Genomic DNA, 17,358 nt, shown 5'->3' with positions numbered 1-17,358 from the left:
ATAGAGCATCTCCAATACACTCAGAGAGAGCTATTATTATCTTTCCAGTACTTCTGTTTCTTCCCTTGCTTCATTAAGTCTCGTGCTGAGTTATCATATCTTTCCTTTTGAGCTGATCATCTCTATGATAATTACTGCCTATTTGGACTGGTGGACACAGAGCTTACTCTTTATCATTCTGGTAGTACATCAATCGGACCCAATAAGATATATTATGAGATATTGCGCCATGTCTGTTATGCCTTTCTTGTTCTTGTTTTGGTTGTCTTTAACCTGATCCTGTAATAGAATATATTTTCAGATACATGATGCAGGGCCATTATTCTTCCTTTTTCAACGCATGGGAAGAATCCCAAGATTCCTTCTAATTATCGTCCAGTTGCTTTAACTAGCTGCCTCTGTTAGATCCTGAAGAGAAGGGCTAATGCTCGTCTTGTGTGGTTCCTTAAATCAGATTGCTTCGTATCGCCGACCCAATGTGGTTTTCGTCGATAGTGCTCCACCATGGACTACCAGATTTGCATGGATACCTCGAAAAGGGAAGCTTTCCTCAAGGAAGATAGCATATAGTTTCTGTTTTTTTTTAGCTTGAAAAGGCTTGACACTACATGGAGTCTTGGCATTTTGTGAGACTTTCATTCATATGGGCTGCATGGCAATATACCGACTTGTATTCATAACTTTTTACGTGATAAACGATTCCAAGTTTATGCGAGTTCGGTTCTTTCCCATTTCTTTACACAGGAACTCAGAATTTTTCAGGGTTGTGTTTTGAGTGTCATACTTTTCTGTATCAAGACCAATGCTAACGCTAAACAACTTCCTCTTACTGTTGCAAACGGCCTCTATGTCGATGGCATTCATATTTCAGATTGTTCTCACTCGCTTGTTGAAGTGAACCACAGCAAATGGTTTTACTTTATTTTCCTCTAAAACTGAATGCATTCATTTTTACGACCAAAGAGATTTACACTCTTATCCTGATCTTCGTCTCGGTGATGTAGTTCTTCCCATGGTTCCTGAGACGAAGTTTTTGGGGTTTATCTTTAAATGTAAGCTTACTTTAATTTCTCACATTAAGCAGCTCCGTGTTAAGTAAGTGTACAAGGGCATCGAACACCCTTTGTGTCCTCTCTTTCACCTCTCTGGGATCGAACAGATGTTCTATGTTGAAGATCTATCATGCCTTTGTACATTCGAGTTAGACTATGGATTTTGGTCTGTGGTTCTACCAGAATATGTAGCCTGAATATATTGGACCCTATACACAATCTGGGGCTTCGGTTCTGCACGGAATGCTTTCCACGCTTTGCCAATTGAATGTCTCTACACTGAGTCCCATGAACACCCTCTTCTCATTCATCATTAAAACAGCTGTGGTATAATGCATTAGAGAAACTATAGTATAATACTGCTATATGCGTTAAAATAGTTGTTTATAGTGTTATTAAAATGCATTAAAATTGCTATAATATGTTACTGCAATTCGTCTCTCGCTGTAACAGCTTTAAGTCTTCGGAATTACAATGCTAAAGCTGGAGATTCGATTCACCTCGGTCGAAACAGCAAAATATGGCTTTGTTATAAGAAAACACACACACATATATAGCAGTGAGTTAAAATGTTATAATATAGTGTTATCACAATGTATTAAAACAGCTGTATTACAGTGTTACTACAATGTATTGAAACAAGTATATATAGTGTTACTACAATGTATTGAAACAAGTATATATAGTGTTACTACAATGTATTGAAACAAGTATATATAGTGTTACTACAATGTATTGAAACAAGTATATATAGTGTTACTACAATGTATTGAAACAAGTATATATAGTGTTACTACAATGTATTGAAACAGCTATATATTACAGTGTTACTACAATGTATTGTTACTACAATGTATTGAAACAAGTATATATTATAGTGTTACTACAATGTACTATATAAACAAGTATATATATAGTGTTACTACAATGTATTGAAACAAGTATATATAGTGTTACTACAATGTATTGAAACAGCTGTATTACAGTGTTACTACAATGTATTGAAACAAGTATATATAGTGTTACTACAATGTACTGAAACAAGTATATATAGTGTTACTACAATGTATTGAAACAAGTATATATAGTGTTACTACAATGTACTGAAACAAGTATATATAGTGTTACTACAATGATTGAAACAAGCATATATAGTGTTACTACAATGTATTGAAACAAGCTGTATATATAGTGTTACTACAATGTATTGAAACAAGTATATATAGTGTTACTACAATGTATTGAAACAAGTATATATAGTGTTACTACAATGTATTGAAACAAGTATATATAGTGTTACTACAATGTATTGAAACAAGTATATATAGTGTTACTACAATGTATTGAAACAAGTATATATAGTGTTACTACAATGTATTGAAACAAGTATATATAGTGTTACTACAATGTATTGAAACAAGTATATATAGTGTTACTACAATGTAAACAAGTATATATAGTGTTACTACAATGTATTGAAACAAGTATATATAGTGTTACTACAATGTATTGAAACAAGTATATATAGTGTTACTACAATGTATTGAAACAAGTATATATAGTGTTACTACAATGTATTGAAACAAGTATATATAGTGTTACTACAATGTATTGAAACAAGTATATATAGTGTTACTACAATGTATTGAAACAAGTATATATAGTGTTACTACAATGTATTGAAACAAGTATATATAGTGTTACTACAATGTACTGAAACAAGTATATATAGTGTTACTACAATGTACAATGAAAAACAAGTATATATAGTGTTACTACAATGTATTGAAACAAGTATATATAGTGTTACTACAATGTATTGAAACAAGTATATATAGTGTTACTACAATGTATTGAAACAAGTATATATAGTGTTACTACAATGTATTGAAACAAGTATATATAGTGTTACTACAATGTACTGAAAACAAGTATATATAGTGTTACTACAATGTATTGAAACAAGTATATATAGTGTTACTACAATGTATTGAAACAAGTATATATAGTGTTACTACAATGTATTGAAACAAGTATATATAGTGTTACTACAATGTATTGAAACAAGTATATATAGTGTTACTACAATGTACTGAAACAAGTATATATAGTGTTACTACAATGTATTGAAACAAGTATATATAGTGTTACTACAATGTATTGAAACAAGTATATATAGTGTTACTACAATGTATTGAAACAAGTATATATAGTGTTACTACAATGTACTGAAACAAGTATATATAGTGTTACTACAATGTACTGAAACAAGTATATATAGTGTTACTACAATGTATTGAAACAGTCGTGCTATAGCATTATTACGATGCATTAAAAACAGCTTTAGTGTGTTTCCAGAATAAATTTAGACAGCTTCAGAACGGCGTTATTACAATGCATTGAAACAGCTTTGGTATAATGGCACTATATTGCATTAACAGCAGCTGAAATGTAGTGTTACCATAATACATTAAAACATCTGTAGTATAGTGTTGTTACAAAATGTTAATATAATACATTAAAACATCTGTAGTATAGTGTTGTTACAAAATGTTAATGTAATACATTAAAACATCTGTAGTATAGTGTTGCTACAAAATGGTAATATAATACATTAAAACATCTGTAGTATAGTGTTGCTACAAAATGGTAATATAATACATTAAAACATCTGTAGTATAGTGTTATTACAAAATGTTAATGTAATACATTAAAACATCTGTAGTATAGTGTTGTTACAAAATGTTAATATAATACATTAAAACATCTGTAGTATAGTGTTGTTACAAAATGTTAATATAATACATTAAAACATCTGTAGTATAGTGTTGTTACAAAATGTTAATATAATACATTAAAACATCTGTAGTATAGTGTTGTTACAAAATGGTAATATAATACATTAAAACATCTGTAGTATAGTGTTGTTACAAAATGGTAATATAATACATTAAAACATCTGTAGTATAGGGTTGTTACAAAATATTAATGTAATACATTAAAACATCTGTAGTATAGTGTTGTTACAAAATGTTAATGTAATACATTAAAACATCTGTAGTATAGTGTTGCTACAAAATGTTAATGTAATACATTAAAACATCTGTAGTATAGTGTTATTACAGAATGTTAAAGTAATACATTAAAACATCTGTAGTATAGTGTTATTACAGTAACCTTTTATTTAGGTGTATTGAAAGATCAGTTGGTTGAACATCAAAATTTACCTAGACTGTAATTTATTAACATCATTATTTACTTTTAATTAATGGGCTCTTCTTATGCATCCGTAAAATGCTGTTTATGTTCGTCAATCATATTTTAATACAGTTGAGAGCGTGTTTCAATGTGTGTTTTTATTGCATTTTCTTAACAGAAAGATTTTCCGAGAAACTGATAATGAAGTTAATATGAAGTCATAGCTGTTTACATTAGTTAACATATCTATACAACAACCAGCCAAATACTGCAATTACGAACAATGTCAGTTCTTATCAGATAATGTGAAACTTCATAAGACTTTTGATGCGAGAGATGGTTCTTACATAAAAGGTATTTGCACGGAGATAGATGGAGAAGCCTTAATTACTACTTTTAACTGGAAACTATCTGCCAAATATAGAACTTAAAGATATTCGTATATCTAAACAATTGTAGTCAGATGGGTATAATTCATTTATTTCGAAGAAAGAATGTAAAAAGACATAGCTCTCTGTAGGGAAGATTCTGAAGGTGATACAAGTGTATGATATCTGAGTTACTACTTTATAAAGGTGTTTCAGGACATCTATTGTTAGTTAATATTCTATCGCATTAAAACTCCTGTTTTATTCTATAATATAGTTTCATTTTTATACAGTTATTTACGCCCAATAATTACCTTTTTTTTTTTTTCAGATACGCTATTGATTTCAACCGTTTCCAGACGTACCAGGCATTCACAAGCTTCTGATCGTAACACGCCTGTTGATCCGAATTACTATACACTACATCACAGTATTCTAAGGGCCCCAGGAGGCACAACTTCTATACCAGTAAGTTCTCTTTAGGCACAGAAGAATATCCGATCAAGAAGATTATATAAACAATAACTATTCTACCATGTTCACATTTCCTTTGACTTGCAACGTCACTTGTTGATTATATCCAAGATTCGACTAAAACAGAGAATTCTTTGAAAAACAACGTCTTCAAAATGCATAGTAAAGTTTTGCTAGCATATAAAATTTTATGTTGTTTAAAATAATTATTAAACACCGAAAATATAAATCTGCGGCAAGCTATAAACACATGGATTTTTATTGTTTCATATATATTATAATGCTACTTGTTTGACTCTAGATAGAATTATCACAGGTATGTATGCTTTCACTGAGGAATGGAAAAACTGTTTTTAACATAATAAAACGGCATGCCGAAATTATAAATCACAATTACTAGAATAATAATTAGCGTAACTAAGTTCTATCAACGTAGAAACACTTGTTGCATCAACAGTTTTTAATAATACTGAAATGGTAAACATTTCTCTAAAAGCATATATACGCATGTGATATATATGTATATATATACTTTTTTCCGAAATTATAAAAAAAATATTTATTTGATTAAAAGAAGGTATTTATTATCGGTTTGCTTTGGTTTTTATAGAATACTTTAAGTATTCTACTTGGATTTATGAACACAAATAACCAGCTATATTTAAATAATAATCATTCTTAATCTAGGAGAAGAGATCCGTGTTTAGTAGTAAGCTAGGTTTTATCACTCTGTTCAGCTCCTTTTTTAGTGAAACATCTCTCCTAAACATGTTCAGAGATGATGTAAACGCAAATTGTGACAGCAGTTTTGCGTTTTCCTTTAACCTCAGAAAAGCCGAATAAATCACAACAAATGTTCAATATGTCACTTTGTTTCCGTAACAACCAGTCAAAACCTGTGTAGTACATTATTCTCTAATTTAACACAAAAACATACAGAAGGCAAACACTACGAGCAAATTGGAGCAAAATCCTTCCCCTATAAAGTATTAACAATTTTATATATATATAAAATGCTTTGAAAAAAGCTACTTGACTAAATCTTAGTTATTGTGATCAAAAGCACAAATGTTATTCGCCATTTGCAAAATCACAGAATATATGCACATGTATTACAAAAAAGTGGGTCATAACTGAAATATAATAAACCTGGTGGAAATAACACGTATTTGTAAGTTACTTCCAAGTTAAACACGGTCTTACACGTATGTAACTTGTTACAAATAACATAATTTTAATGTATCTCTTTTAAGTTAGCAGAAGAACCTGTCTCGGGGCGGAACCAGGATGTTCTTATTTATATGAAGTTCCCTTATGAAGAGGGTATCAAGAACTGCTAAAACGCGCCCTGTAAGTCACCGAAGCATTATAGTTTCTAAAAGTGAGTTTACAGGATCAGTGAACGTGAATCTAGTATAGGGTGTTTTTAGCCTCCTTTTGAGTCCTCGAGGACCAGACATATGTATCCTAAAGGGGTTTTGTTCAGGTACGGACACTCATTTGGATAGCTATATAAGTAATTGGAGATGACGTAAAACCTTGATCGGTACAATTGAGTTTCTGTGAATCACGAATCGGTCTTCGAATTCCACAGCAGAGCCCACGTATATTTTTGCTGTTATGTAGTAAATACTAGACATTTTAGGTATAATTACTGTCTGTAATATCCTTTGATGATCACGACTAGCGTGCATTAATGTAGGCATATGAAGAATAGTTTACATTAATTTTCCCAATTAATTATTGTATATCACTTGATGTATCTCCAAAACTGTCCATTCTGGAGCGAAAGAAACCCTATGCTCAGTCCGCTTCTAGATTTCCAATGAGCATTTTGTGGTACTTTAAAGTAGGTTTTCAGAATCACTGAGCTTGAATCTAGCATAGGGTGTTTCTAGTTTACTTCTGAGTCCTCAAGGACCTAGAACATGTATCCTAACGAGGTTTTGTTCAGGTACAAACACTCCTTTGCTTAACTCGTAAAATTTTTACTCAGCACCTGCTTTCAGTGCTTCGGAAATAATTCTCTCGAGATAAATAAATGTGTTTCATGAGTTCAAGAATTATAAGCGAAGACTATATAAATCATATATGTTGTGAACCATACGAAAATGTGTTGCGTACCAACGATGGCCCTTCATCATAGGCAGAAACCTTCACTTCTTGCCCCCAGTAGCACAATGGTATGTCTGCGGACTTACACACTAAAAACCGGGTTTCGATACCCTTGGTGGGCAGAGCACAGGTAGCCCATTGTGTAGTTTTGTGCTTAATTGAAAACAAACAAACCTGCACTTATTTATGTGAAATGTGAAAATATTGCGAACAGAAACAGGTTTTGATTTGCTTATTTTTCGAAATACGAAATAATAAATTTTAAACAGAAGATAGGAAAATCAAATGTTCAACAAATTTAGTTATTGCGCTAGTTCTACTGGAAAGTATATGAATAGTTTTCAATAGAAAACTTTTAAGCCGAACCAGTACTTTCCAAGTTAAACTGCAATTATAGCGCCATCTACTTCAAACAGAAATTAACCACAACATGAATCTGCATCAGGTGTGATGTCTAAGAACTGAACTTCGAGAATGGAGCATTCAGTAAGTTTTATAATAGATAATGTTTCGTACATTAACAACGGAGCAAATTTTACCAGGCATCTGTCGTTTTCTAGTAACAACATCTTGTTTATGTAACAAAGAGACAGCCTACAAATTCTGATGTAACTGAGTGTTTAGACGTTGTATACTTACCACAAGCAGTTTCTAGCGTTACCACCATTGTGATAATCACATACATGAACTTTGTGCTCCCAAATTATTGTAATATTAAACACATGTTTAGTAAGATTTGTTACCTTCTCTGTAAAATAAAAACGAATCTGCTAAGGTAACCTCGTATTTAAAAAATCATATCTAGAAACCTTCACCAAAGGCGAAGTAATTGTAACCACTCCATTAGGCTGTTTCCTAGTAAGAAATATTTTGTTTCACACACATATTTCAAATAGTCTGATTGCGTATAAAAGATTCTATAGTCATTACAATTATTGGAATTTATGGTGTAACTGTAAGTGGCCGTTCAAGTTGTTTTGTCTCCATTACATTAAAGCTAATTCATAAACTAAACTACGATCTCCATCAGTCAGCTTCATCAAGTCCAACAGAATGTTAAACCTGTTACCTCTTGTATAAAAAAGGAATAAAAAAACCCCACAGGTTTAGTAAGATCAATAGACTTAGTGATATAACCATGAGCATGCCAAGCCATGTTGGAGGGTGGCACACAGGAAAAACAGTAAATCACTGATCCTCAAGCATATACCATGTTGTGGTCTATATACAATTTGATTACTTATAACAGAAATAGAAGTTAAATTATGGTATTCACTGTGGGCATATTTCTAATCACCAACGACTTATTCATGCATTGTAGAGATTATTTTACGATGGATCAAAAACTTTATAGACCACCGGATATGAGAGTTTGCATAGAATACTGAAAGATTAACAAAAGTTTATCTTTGGAGATACTAGGGATATAACAATAAGTTTTAAACAGCTTGCAGTTAAAAAAATGTTATTTCCGTTAGATGAAATTTTATTCCAACATAAGAATTATTTGCCGTTGTTACTTGTGATGTGTCAAATAAGTAATCATTCTCAAACTTAAGGTCAGCGATGACCCAGACACATCTCAACGTTTTAACTTTGTTGTTTATTCATCGACAAATATCTTGTCATTGAACCATAAGCTAAGAAGAACCCAACTAATAAAAGTTAACTCCTCTAAGTTAGGGTTAGACAATGAAAATGTTTGACCGGATAAACTGCAATTTTTACATTCGCATTTGGTATGTATCTGTAATCTAACTTATACCTACCTGTAAATATAATTAATTAAAAATTACACACGAAAAATATTATAGCTTCAACATTCTTCAACACAAGGAAAGTTGGCTACATTTTCATTCTTCGTCTTCATATCCAAGTATTCTTAATCGGCTTTTTGAAGCCATGAACAAGAATAAACTAAAACAAAACCTATTGTTTTAACACAATATTCGTTTGAGTTTACTTAGTGGTGATAAATATTTTACGTGTTATAAACTTTAGTGTAAGGAATATTTTGTATTTAAACAGGTACGACGTTTCTTGTAAGTGTTTAAATTAAGATTTCTCCTTCTGTAAAACCGTAATTTTTAATATACATATTGAAGTGTATGATTTATGAGCACAGCAAACCATCTAACTTAGAGAAAGTCCAAATACCATACGATATCTAAGTTATTAAGCATTCAAATCATGCGGTCTATCTCACTAATAACAAAAAATATCTTAATTTTTTACTGCCTAATTAATTTTCAAAAAAAAATACCACATACTTACTTCGTCAAGTACATATTTATTGTAGGAACAACCTAATTACTCCATGTGCATAGTAAGAGAAATTCATAGGACAGGAAAAAATGTTAATTTTTTTATTTGTACTTACAGAAAGGATCGCATGGCTTCAAAGTTGCTGTTAATCAAAGTTATGAAAATATTTTGCTCGACCAAACATTTTTTACTTTTCAAACAGGAGGTAAGTCCTTAGTTTAAATATCTTGCTACACAAAGTTTCAGACATGTTTTACGTTTTCTGGGTGACATGAGAGGATTTTTAATTGAAATACAGTACTATAAGCTTGTAACACTTCAGGTAGATTGCTAATAGAGGTACTATGTTTATGGTTTTTAATGTAGTAAATGGAATAACAAACACTTTATTTTCGTATCTATTAGCGCAACAAATGTTCGTGTTATTAACTTGATAGTTCACCAATAACATATAGAAATGGCTATATCTGTTACAAATGCCATAACACAGTAGCATTAGATTTATTGCATTTCTTTTTTAAATACAACGCTTAGTAATTGGATTCGTACGGTTTTTTTTTCCGAGAAGAAGAGCGTATAATGTTTTTTTAACCACACTACATCTATTGTTGAAAAACTGTTTCACTCATAACTCATTAAGCCAGCTATCTATCTATCTAACTCATTAAGCCAGCTATCTATCTATCTAAGCTACAGTCATCCCTCCAGTATTTGATATTGTTAGCTTACCGTGTTCCCTGATTCCTGCTTCCATCACTATATTGTTCTAACATCTTCTTTTTGCCTTCCCGTAGATTTTTCCCTATCCCAGGTTGCCATTCCATTCTTCTTAATGCCCACCCATAATCAAAATACATGCCCAGCCCATGTCCATATAATTCTCAGAATAAACCTTACTGCATCTATTATATTTGTTGTTTTTCATATTCTGTCATTTCTCCATCTGTCTTGTAGTGTTATGCGAAGTATTTTTCTTTCCATAGCTTTTTGTTGTTTCTATGTTTTTCCATATCCATTTCATTAGTGCCCACGTATGGTCACCATATGTTAAGGTTGGTAGTATATATACATTGATTCATGATCGTTTCCTTCAAAATAGCATCAAAACATCACCTTGTTACTTTTATTCTAACCAAAATTTCTTCTACTGTTGTGATTTCCATTTTGAGGGTTTGTCCTAAATAGTTGTACTCTGATGCTTTCTACATTTCTTCATTCTCAACTTTAATGGTATCTATGTCATGATAGGTGGTCACATATTTGGTTTTTCTTATGTATTTGAATCCTGTTTTTTTACTACTAACTTTCAAACTGTTTAATAGCACGTCAATTTTTTTTGTTGAATTTGTAAAGAGATTTACATCATATTATTTCTGTTAGCATCTTATCATCTGCATCTGTACCTTTGTTCACTAACTCAATTGAGATATGTACAGTTTTTTATATACAATAACTATTAACGAGGAAACAGGAACACAAATGAAGCAGATAAAAAACAGAAGTACCTAAAAGTTTACTCTCGAAAATTAAGAGTACATTGACTTAGGTGAAGAACAGAAAATCTCAATAAAACGTTATGATCACCAGCGAAATTTCAAAAGCAGGCGGAACTGAAACATAAAAGCAGGCCCCCCAGTGGCTCAGGGGTATGTCTGCGGACTTACAACGCTAAAATCCGGGTTTCGATACCCGTGGTTGGCAGAGCACAGATAGCCCATTGTGTAGCTTTGTGCTTAATTCAAAACAACAACAACATTAAAGCAGATAACAGAATTATATATATGCAAAAACGGCTCGTTTGGGTTGAGAAAATATTTTACATAGAAGAGGGAACAACGTTTCGACCTTCTTCGGTCATCGTATATTTCTCTACAAGTGGGTTTTCTCGACATCACAGATAACAGAATTGTTTAACAAAATATTGGAGTCAAAAGATGCCAAAGGCAAAGATCATCACTTTCTATGAGGGGAGAAAACAGATGTAAAGAACTTAGCATCCCATAATCCTAATGTCTCACTTATTTAATCAAGAGTGCCAGGAGAACAAGAAACATTTCGGAAAGTTTCTCAACAGCTGATTATTTACATGCAACTAACCAAATAATCACAACTTACCTTTATGTGTGGAATTTATGGATTATGAAAAAGTATTTGACTATACAGAACACAGTGTAATATTAAATGCTTTAGTTACAATAAGTGCGAATGTAACGTACGTCAGGATAGTTAGGATACAATAAACACTGCAACAACTATTTAAAAAAAAAAACTTTTGTTGGATGCCCGGCATGACCAGGTGGGTTAAGGCGTTCGACTCGTATCTGAGGGTCGCGGGTTTGAATCCCGTCACACCAAAGATGCTTGCCCTTTCAGCCGCCTAGGCGTTATAACATGACGGTCAATCGCACTATTTGTTGGTAAAAGAGTAGCCCAAGAGTTGGCGGTGGATGGTGATGATTAGCTGCCTTCCCTCTTGTCTTGCACTGCTAAGTAAGGGACGGCTAGCTCAGATAGCCCTCGTGTAGCTTTGCGCGAAATTCAAAACAAAACAAACAAATCTAAAGGACTAAATAAACATTGTAGTGTTTGAAAATACAACAAACCTCATACTATTGTCTTGTGAAAGGTATTATTGATTGTAATCATTCTTACCAGCAAAGATGTCAACACAATAAAAGCTGTAAGACTATATATAATTTTAGTGTTATGCAATAAGTTGACGTAAATTACACATAATTTTGTTAAAATTTTGAGCGTCTGAGTTACCGTTTATTTGTAGTTCTAATATGAGTATTACTGTAGTTACCTTAGTGCTAATGTGTGCCTTATTCGAGTAACTGCAGTTCTAATATGAGTATTATTGTAGTTACCATAATCTCACTGTGTGCTTTATTTCAGTTACTGATTAGGTGTTGTGTTATTTTTAATGTGTTAATTCAGAGATGAATGATAAAGCTACACAAATTGTCTTCTGAAAAAAAAAACAAACCCTGATTTCGTCCTGATAGACTATGCCATGGATAGTAATTCAAAAGTACTCACCGCCAAAGCATGAGTTTTTTCTTATCTAACCGAATACAGGGTTATGACTGTTACTGTTATTGAGCACTCCCGGTCCCAACGTGGGAGTCGCGTCTTTTTTGGCAACGAGCCGCGAACCATGAACTTTTCGATTTACAGTTAAAACACGATAGTCATCAGGCCAAGTTTGTCCAATAGACCAATAAAAACGTATTGTGTGTTCTCTGTACCCCGTGCGAAAGTGTTATCACTTCGTGGTCAGTAACCTATTTATTGTTCTGGCCATTCAGTGAACGTACACATAAGATTTCAATGATATTTCACTAAAGTCCTATCTCTCACATATGTGATATTTTTGGAACAGGTTGTTTCACCGGTGTGTATCTAGAACAACTAATGTACTTGTGGATTATGCTTCACCCTGTGCACAGAGTTTTTCACAATTTTTTCATACTCATGCTATTCTGCTATATGTATAACCGCGAAGTACTGGGACACAATATTCTATTCTTACGTCTAATCGTTACATTTTACTGTGACCATAAAATCACCTTGAACCAAATAAATGGCTTGCATGCGACATCACAAAACTTCATTCATCACCGCTGTATTGGATGTCAAACATTCTTTTCTAGCGATCAACAGTAATTCCTATAGATACAAGAATCGGTAATACTTAATGCGTAAATATCTCTGTTCACCAAATAAATTGATCCTAAGCTCTAGGCTATGCAGTTTTTTTATATCTTTTTCTTAATGCGCATTGATAAGGTGAGTTACAGGGTCAGAAAACAAAGAAGTCAAATTTGTATTTTTCATTTACTAGGAAAACGGCAATTCGATGTCCAATATGGTGAGTAAACTATAGACCATAATAATTTTTGACGTCAGTTGAAGACATGTATTGGTTCTAAACATGTAATCCGCGCTGAAAAGACTGTTGCAACACTACACTGTATTAGCATGAGTAAGTCGTTCATAGAAAATGCGATTAATCATACGTAATTATTGAATTCAAGAGTAGGTTTACTATAGAATTTGAACATAATTACTTTTTATTAAAATTTTATCTAAGACTTTGATTTAAGTGCGAACAGCTGAACGTTTTCATGTTTTAGGATTTTATGGGTCAATTGTGGTGCATTCTCTCGATCTTTAAAGCAGGGCTCACGTTTTATGTTTTTGTTAAGGAATTTCAAGTTAGGTTTTTCAATAGAAATTAGTCAAACTGTCATAATAAGTGTCTGCTACTAACCCTTATTTATTTAGAAGAAATTACTGATATAATGAATATAATTCCAATTTCTACTGTTTAAATGATGTAATTACAAGAAATGGATGAAGTAATAAATATCACTCAAACATTTACTTGTTAAAATATTCATTTACAATAAATTACTCTGGTAATAAATATAACTTCAACATTTAATGTTTAAATCACTTAATTATAAAAACTGACTGAAGTAATAAGTGTAGTTCTCTCCTCTACTATTTAATTCATAATTAATAATTCATAATCCAAACTCTACTGTTTAATTCATAATTATAAGAAAAGACTGAAATAATAATTATAACTTCAAGATCCAACGTTAAAAGCATTAAATTAAAGTTAATTATTGTGGTAATAAATATTGTTTAAAATATCTGAAATAAATATTACAACTCTAATATTTACCGTTTAAAGCATTTAATTCGAAAAAAAATGAATTTATTATGAAAAAGTCTTCTGTTTAAATCATTAATATACATGAAATGAATAAAATAATAAGTATAACTTTAACATTTACTGTGTTAAGTATTTCATTGTAATAAATGACTGTGATAGCAAATGTAACTCAAACATTTACTTTTCAAAGCATTGAATTATTAGAAATGTCTGTGGTTATAAATACAACTTCAGCATTCTATGTTTAAATCATTAATTATAAAAAATGACTGCAGTGATAAAAATATCTGAAACATTTAGTGTTTTTAATTATAAGAAATGTTTATGGTCGTAAATGCAACTCGAACATTTTCTGCTTAAAGCATTTAATTATAATAAATCAGTGAAGTAATAAGTATTACTCCATTGTCTTCTATTTAAGATATTTAGTTGTAAGAAATGGTTCAAGTATTATGTTTAGCTTCAACATTTATTGTTTAAGTCGTTTAGTTACACCAAATGAGTGAATTAATATTTACAACTCCAAAATATACTATTTATGTCGTTTAATTATAAGAAATGAATGAAGTAATAAATATAACTACAACGTCTGTTGTTTGAATTATTTCATTATAAGAAAAGACTGAAGTAATAAAGATTCATCGTTTATAATTTAAATTGTTTAATTATAAGGTATGATTCAAGTAATAAATATAACTACAACGTCTGTTGTTTAAATTATTTCATTATAAGAAAAGACTGAAGTAATAAAGATTCATCGTTTATAATTTAAATTGTTTAATTATAAGGTATGATTCAAGTAATAAATAGAACCACAACGTCTGTTGTTTAAATTATTTCATAAAAAGAAAATACTGAAGTAATAAAGATTCATCGTCTATAATTTAAATTGTTTAATTATCAGGTATGATTCAAGTAACAAATAGAACCACAACGTCTGTTGTTTAAATTATTTCATTATAAGAAAAGACTGAAGTAATAAAGATTCATCGTTTATAATTTAAATTGTTTAATTATAAGGTATGATTCAAGTAACAAATAGAACCACAACGTCTGTTGTTTAAATTATTTCATTATAAGAAAAGACTGAAGTAATAAAGATTTATCGTCTATAATTTAAATTGTTTAATTATAAGGTATGATTCAAGTAATAAATAGAACTACAACGTCTGTTATTTAAATTATTTCATAAAAAGAAAATACTGAAGTAATAAAGATTCATCGTCTATAATTTAAATTGTTTAATTATAAGGTATGATTCAAGTAATAAATATAACTACAACGTCTGTTGTTTAAATTATTTCATTATAAGAAAAGACTGAAGTAATAAAGATTCATCGTTTATAATTTAAATTGTTTAATTATAAGGTATGATTCAAGTAATAAATAGAACCACAACGTCTGTTGTTTAAATTATTTCATAAAAAGAAAATACTGAAGTAATAAAGATTCATCGTCTATAATTTAAATTGTTTAATTATCAGGTATGATTCAAGTAACAAATAGAACCACAACGTCTGTTGTTTAAATTATTTCATTATAAGAAAAGACTGAAGTAATAAAGATTCATCGTTTATAATTTAAATTGTTTAATTATAAGGTATGATTCAAGTAACAAATAGAACCACAACGTCTGTTGTTTAAATTATTTCATTATAAGAAAAGACTGAAGTAATAAAGATTCATCGTTTATAATTTAAATTGTTTAATTATAAGGTATGATTCAAGTAACAAATAGAACCACAACGTCTGTTGTTTAAATCATTTCATAAAAAGAAAAGACTGAAGTAATAAAGATTCATCGTCTATAATTTAAATTGTTTAATTACAGAAATAACTGAAACAATAAGCACAATTTCATCAATTACTCTTTAAATCATTTAATTACAAGAAATGACTAAAGTAATAAATAGAACTCCAACATTTACTGTTTAAAGCATTTGATTGAAACAAATGGCTGAGGTGATAAATACAACTCGAACATCTACTTTTTAAATCATTTAATTATTATAAATGATTGAAGTAATAAGTATAACTCTAAAGCCTACAGTTTAAATATTTTGATTATAAGAAATGACTTAAGTAATAAATATAATTCCAATGCCCACTGTTTGAGTCGTTTAATTATAAGAAATTATGTAACTAATAAGTATAAACATTTAATGTTCAAGGCATTTGATTATGAGGAATCATTGTGGAAAAACATACAACTCGACTACTTACTGTTTAAAGCATTTAAAAAAGGAAATGCTTAAAATAATGAATATTATTTTAAAATTTAATTTTAAAACAATCAATAATAAGAAATGACTGAAATAATAAATATAACTCCACTAATTTCTGCTTGAGTTGTTCATTTGTTATAAAAATGGTTCAATAAATATGTTTAACTCCAAAGACAACTGTTTAAATCCTTAATTTTGAGAAATGACTAACGTAACGAGTATAATTTCACCATTTACTGTTCAATGTATTTATTTATAACAAATGGCTGTGATTATAAATAAATTTAATATTTGAAGCACATAATTATACAAAATGACTGGGTTAATAAATATATAACTAAACAATTTAATATTTGAAGCATATAATCATAAGAAATGGCTGGGTTAATAAATGTGTAATTACAGTATTTAATTTTTAGATTGTAATTGTTTGTAATGATAACTAAAAGTCCAATGTTTATTCGTAAAGGCATTTAATTACAAAAATTACTGAAGTTATAAATATAACTCTAAAGTATACTATTTAAATCGTTTTATTTTAACGTATGATTGAAGGAATAACTGTAGCGCTTAAAGTCTACTGTTTATTTTAATTATACAAAATGACTGAAATAATGTTCATAACCTCAAATTCTACTGTTTAACTCCTATAATTATAAGAAATCACCGGAATAATAATTGTAATTCTAATGTTTAATATTAAAATGGTTTTATTACAAATTTAACATTTACTTTTTAAAGCAATTGATAATAGCAAACACCTCTAGTAATAAGTAGAAGTCAAAGATTTACTTTTTAAAGCATATAATAGGAAGAAAGGACTGAAATACGAATTATTTATATTCATTATCATTCTTACATTTACTGTTTAAACCATTTATGAATTTTAAGTAACTGAAATAATGAACACAACTGGAAAGTTTATTTTCTTTAGAATCTTAATTGCAAGAAATGCTTGAATTTATTAAATATAA

At 30.2% G+C, this 17,358-nt stretch overlaps 1 protein-coding gene across 1 annotated transcript in view; it reads left to right on the top strand.

Moving 5' to 3' along the window:
• Window positions 1-17,358, top strand: part of LOC143239527 (lachesin-like) — a 275,854-nt gene that overhangs the window by 171,619 nt on the left and 86,877 nt on the right. The window contains exons 2-3 of the mRNA XM_076480683.1: window positions 4,950-5,086; window positions 9,590-9,677. Of these exons, the coding sequence (XP_076336798.1) occupies window positions 4,950-5,086; window positions 9,590-9,677 (225 nt within the window). The remainder of the gene's footprint in view (window positions 1-4,949; window positions 5,087-9,589; window positions 9,678-17,358) is intronic.

Source organism: Tachypleus tridentatus, chromosome 13 (genome assembly GCF_004210375.1).
Source record: "Tachypleus tridentatus isolate NWPU-2018 chromosome 13, ASM421037v1, whole genome shotgun sequence".
Lineage (NCBI taxonomy): Eukaryota > Metazoa > Arthropoda > Merostomata > Xiphosura > Limulidae > Tachypleus > Tachypleus tridentatus.
Note: the sequence above shows the minus strand (reverse complement) of the source record. Positions and strands in the feature narration are given on the sequence as shown.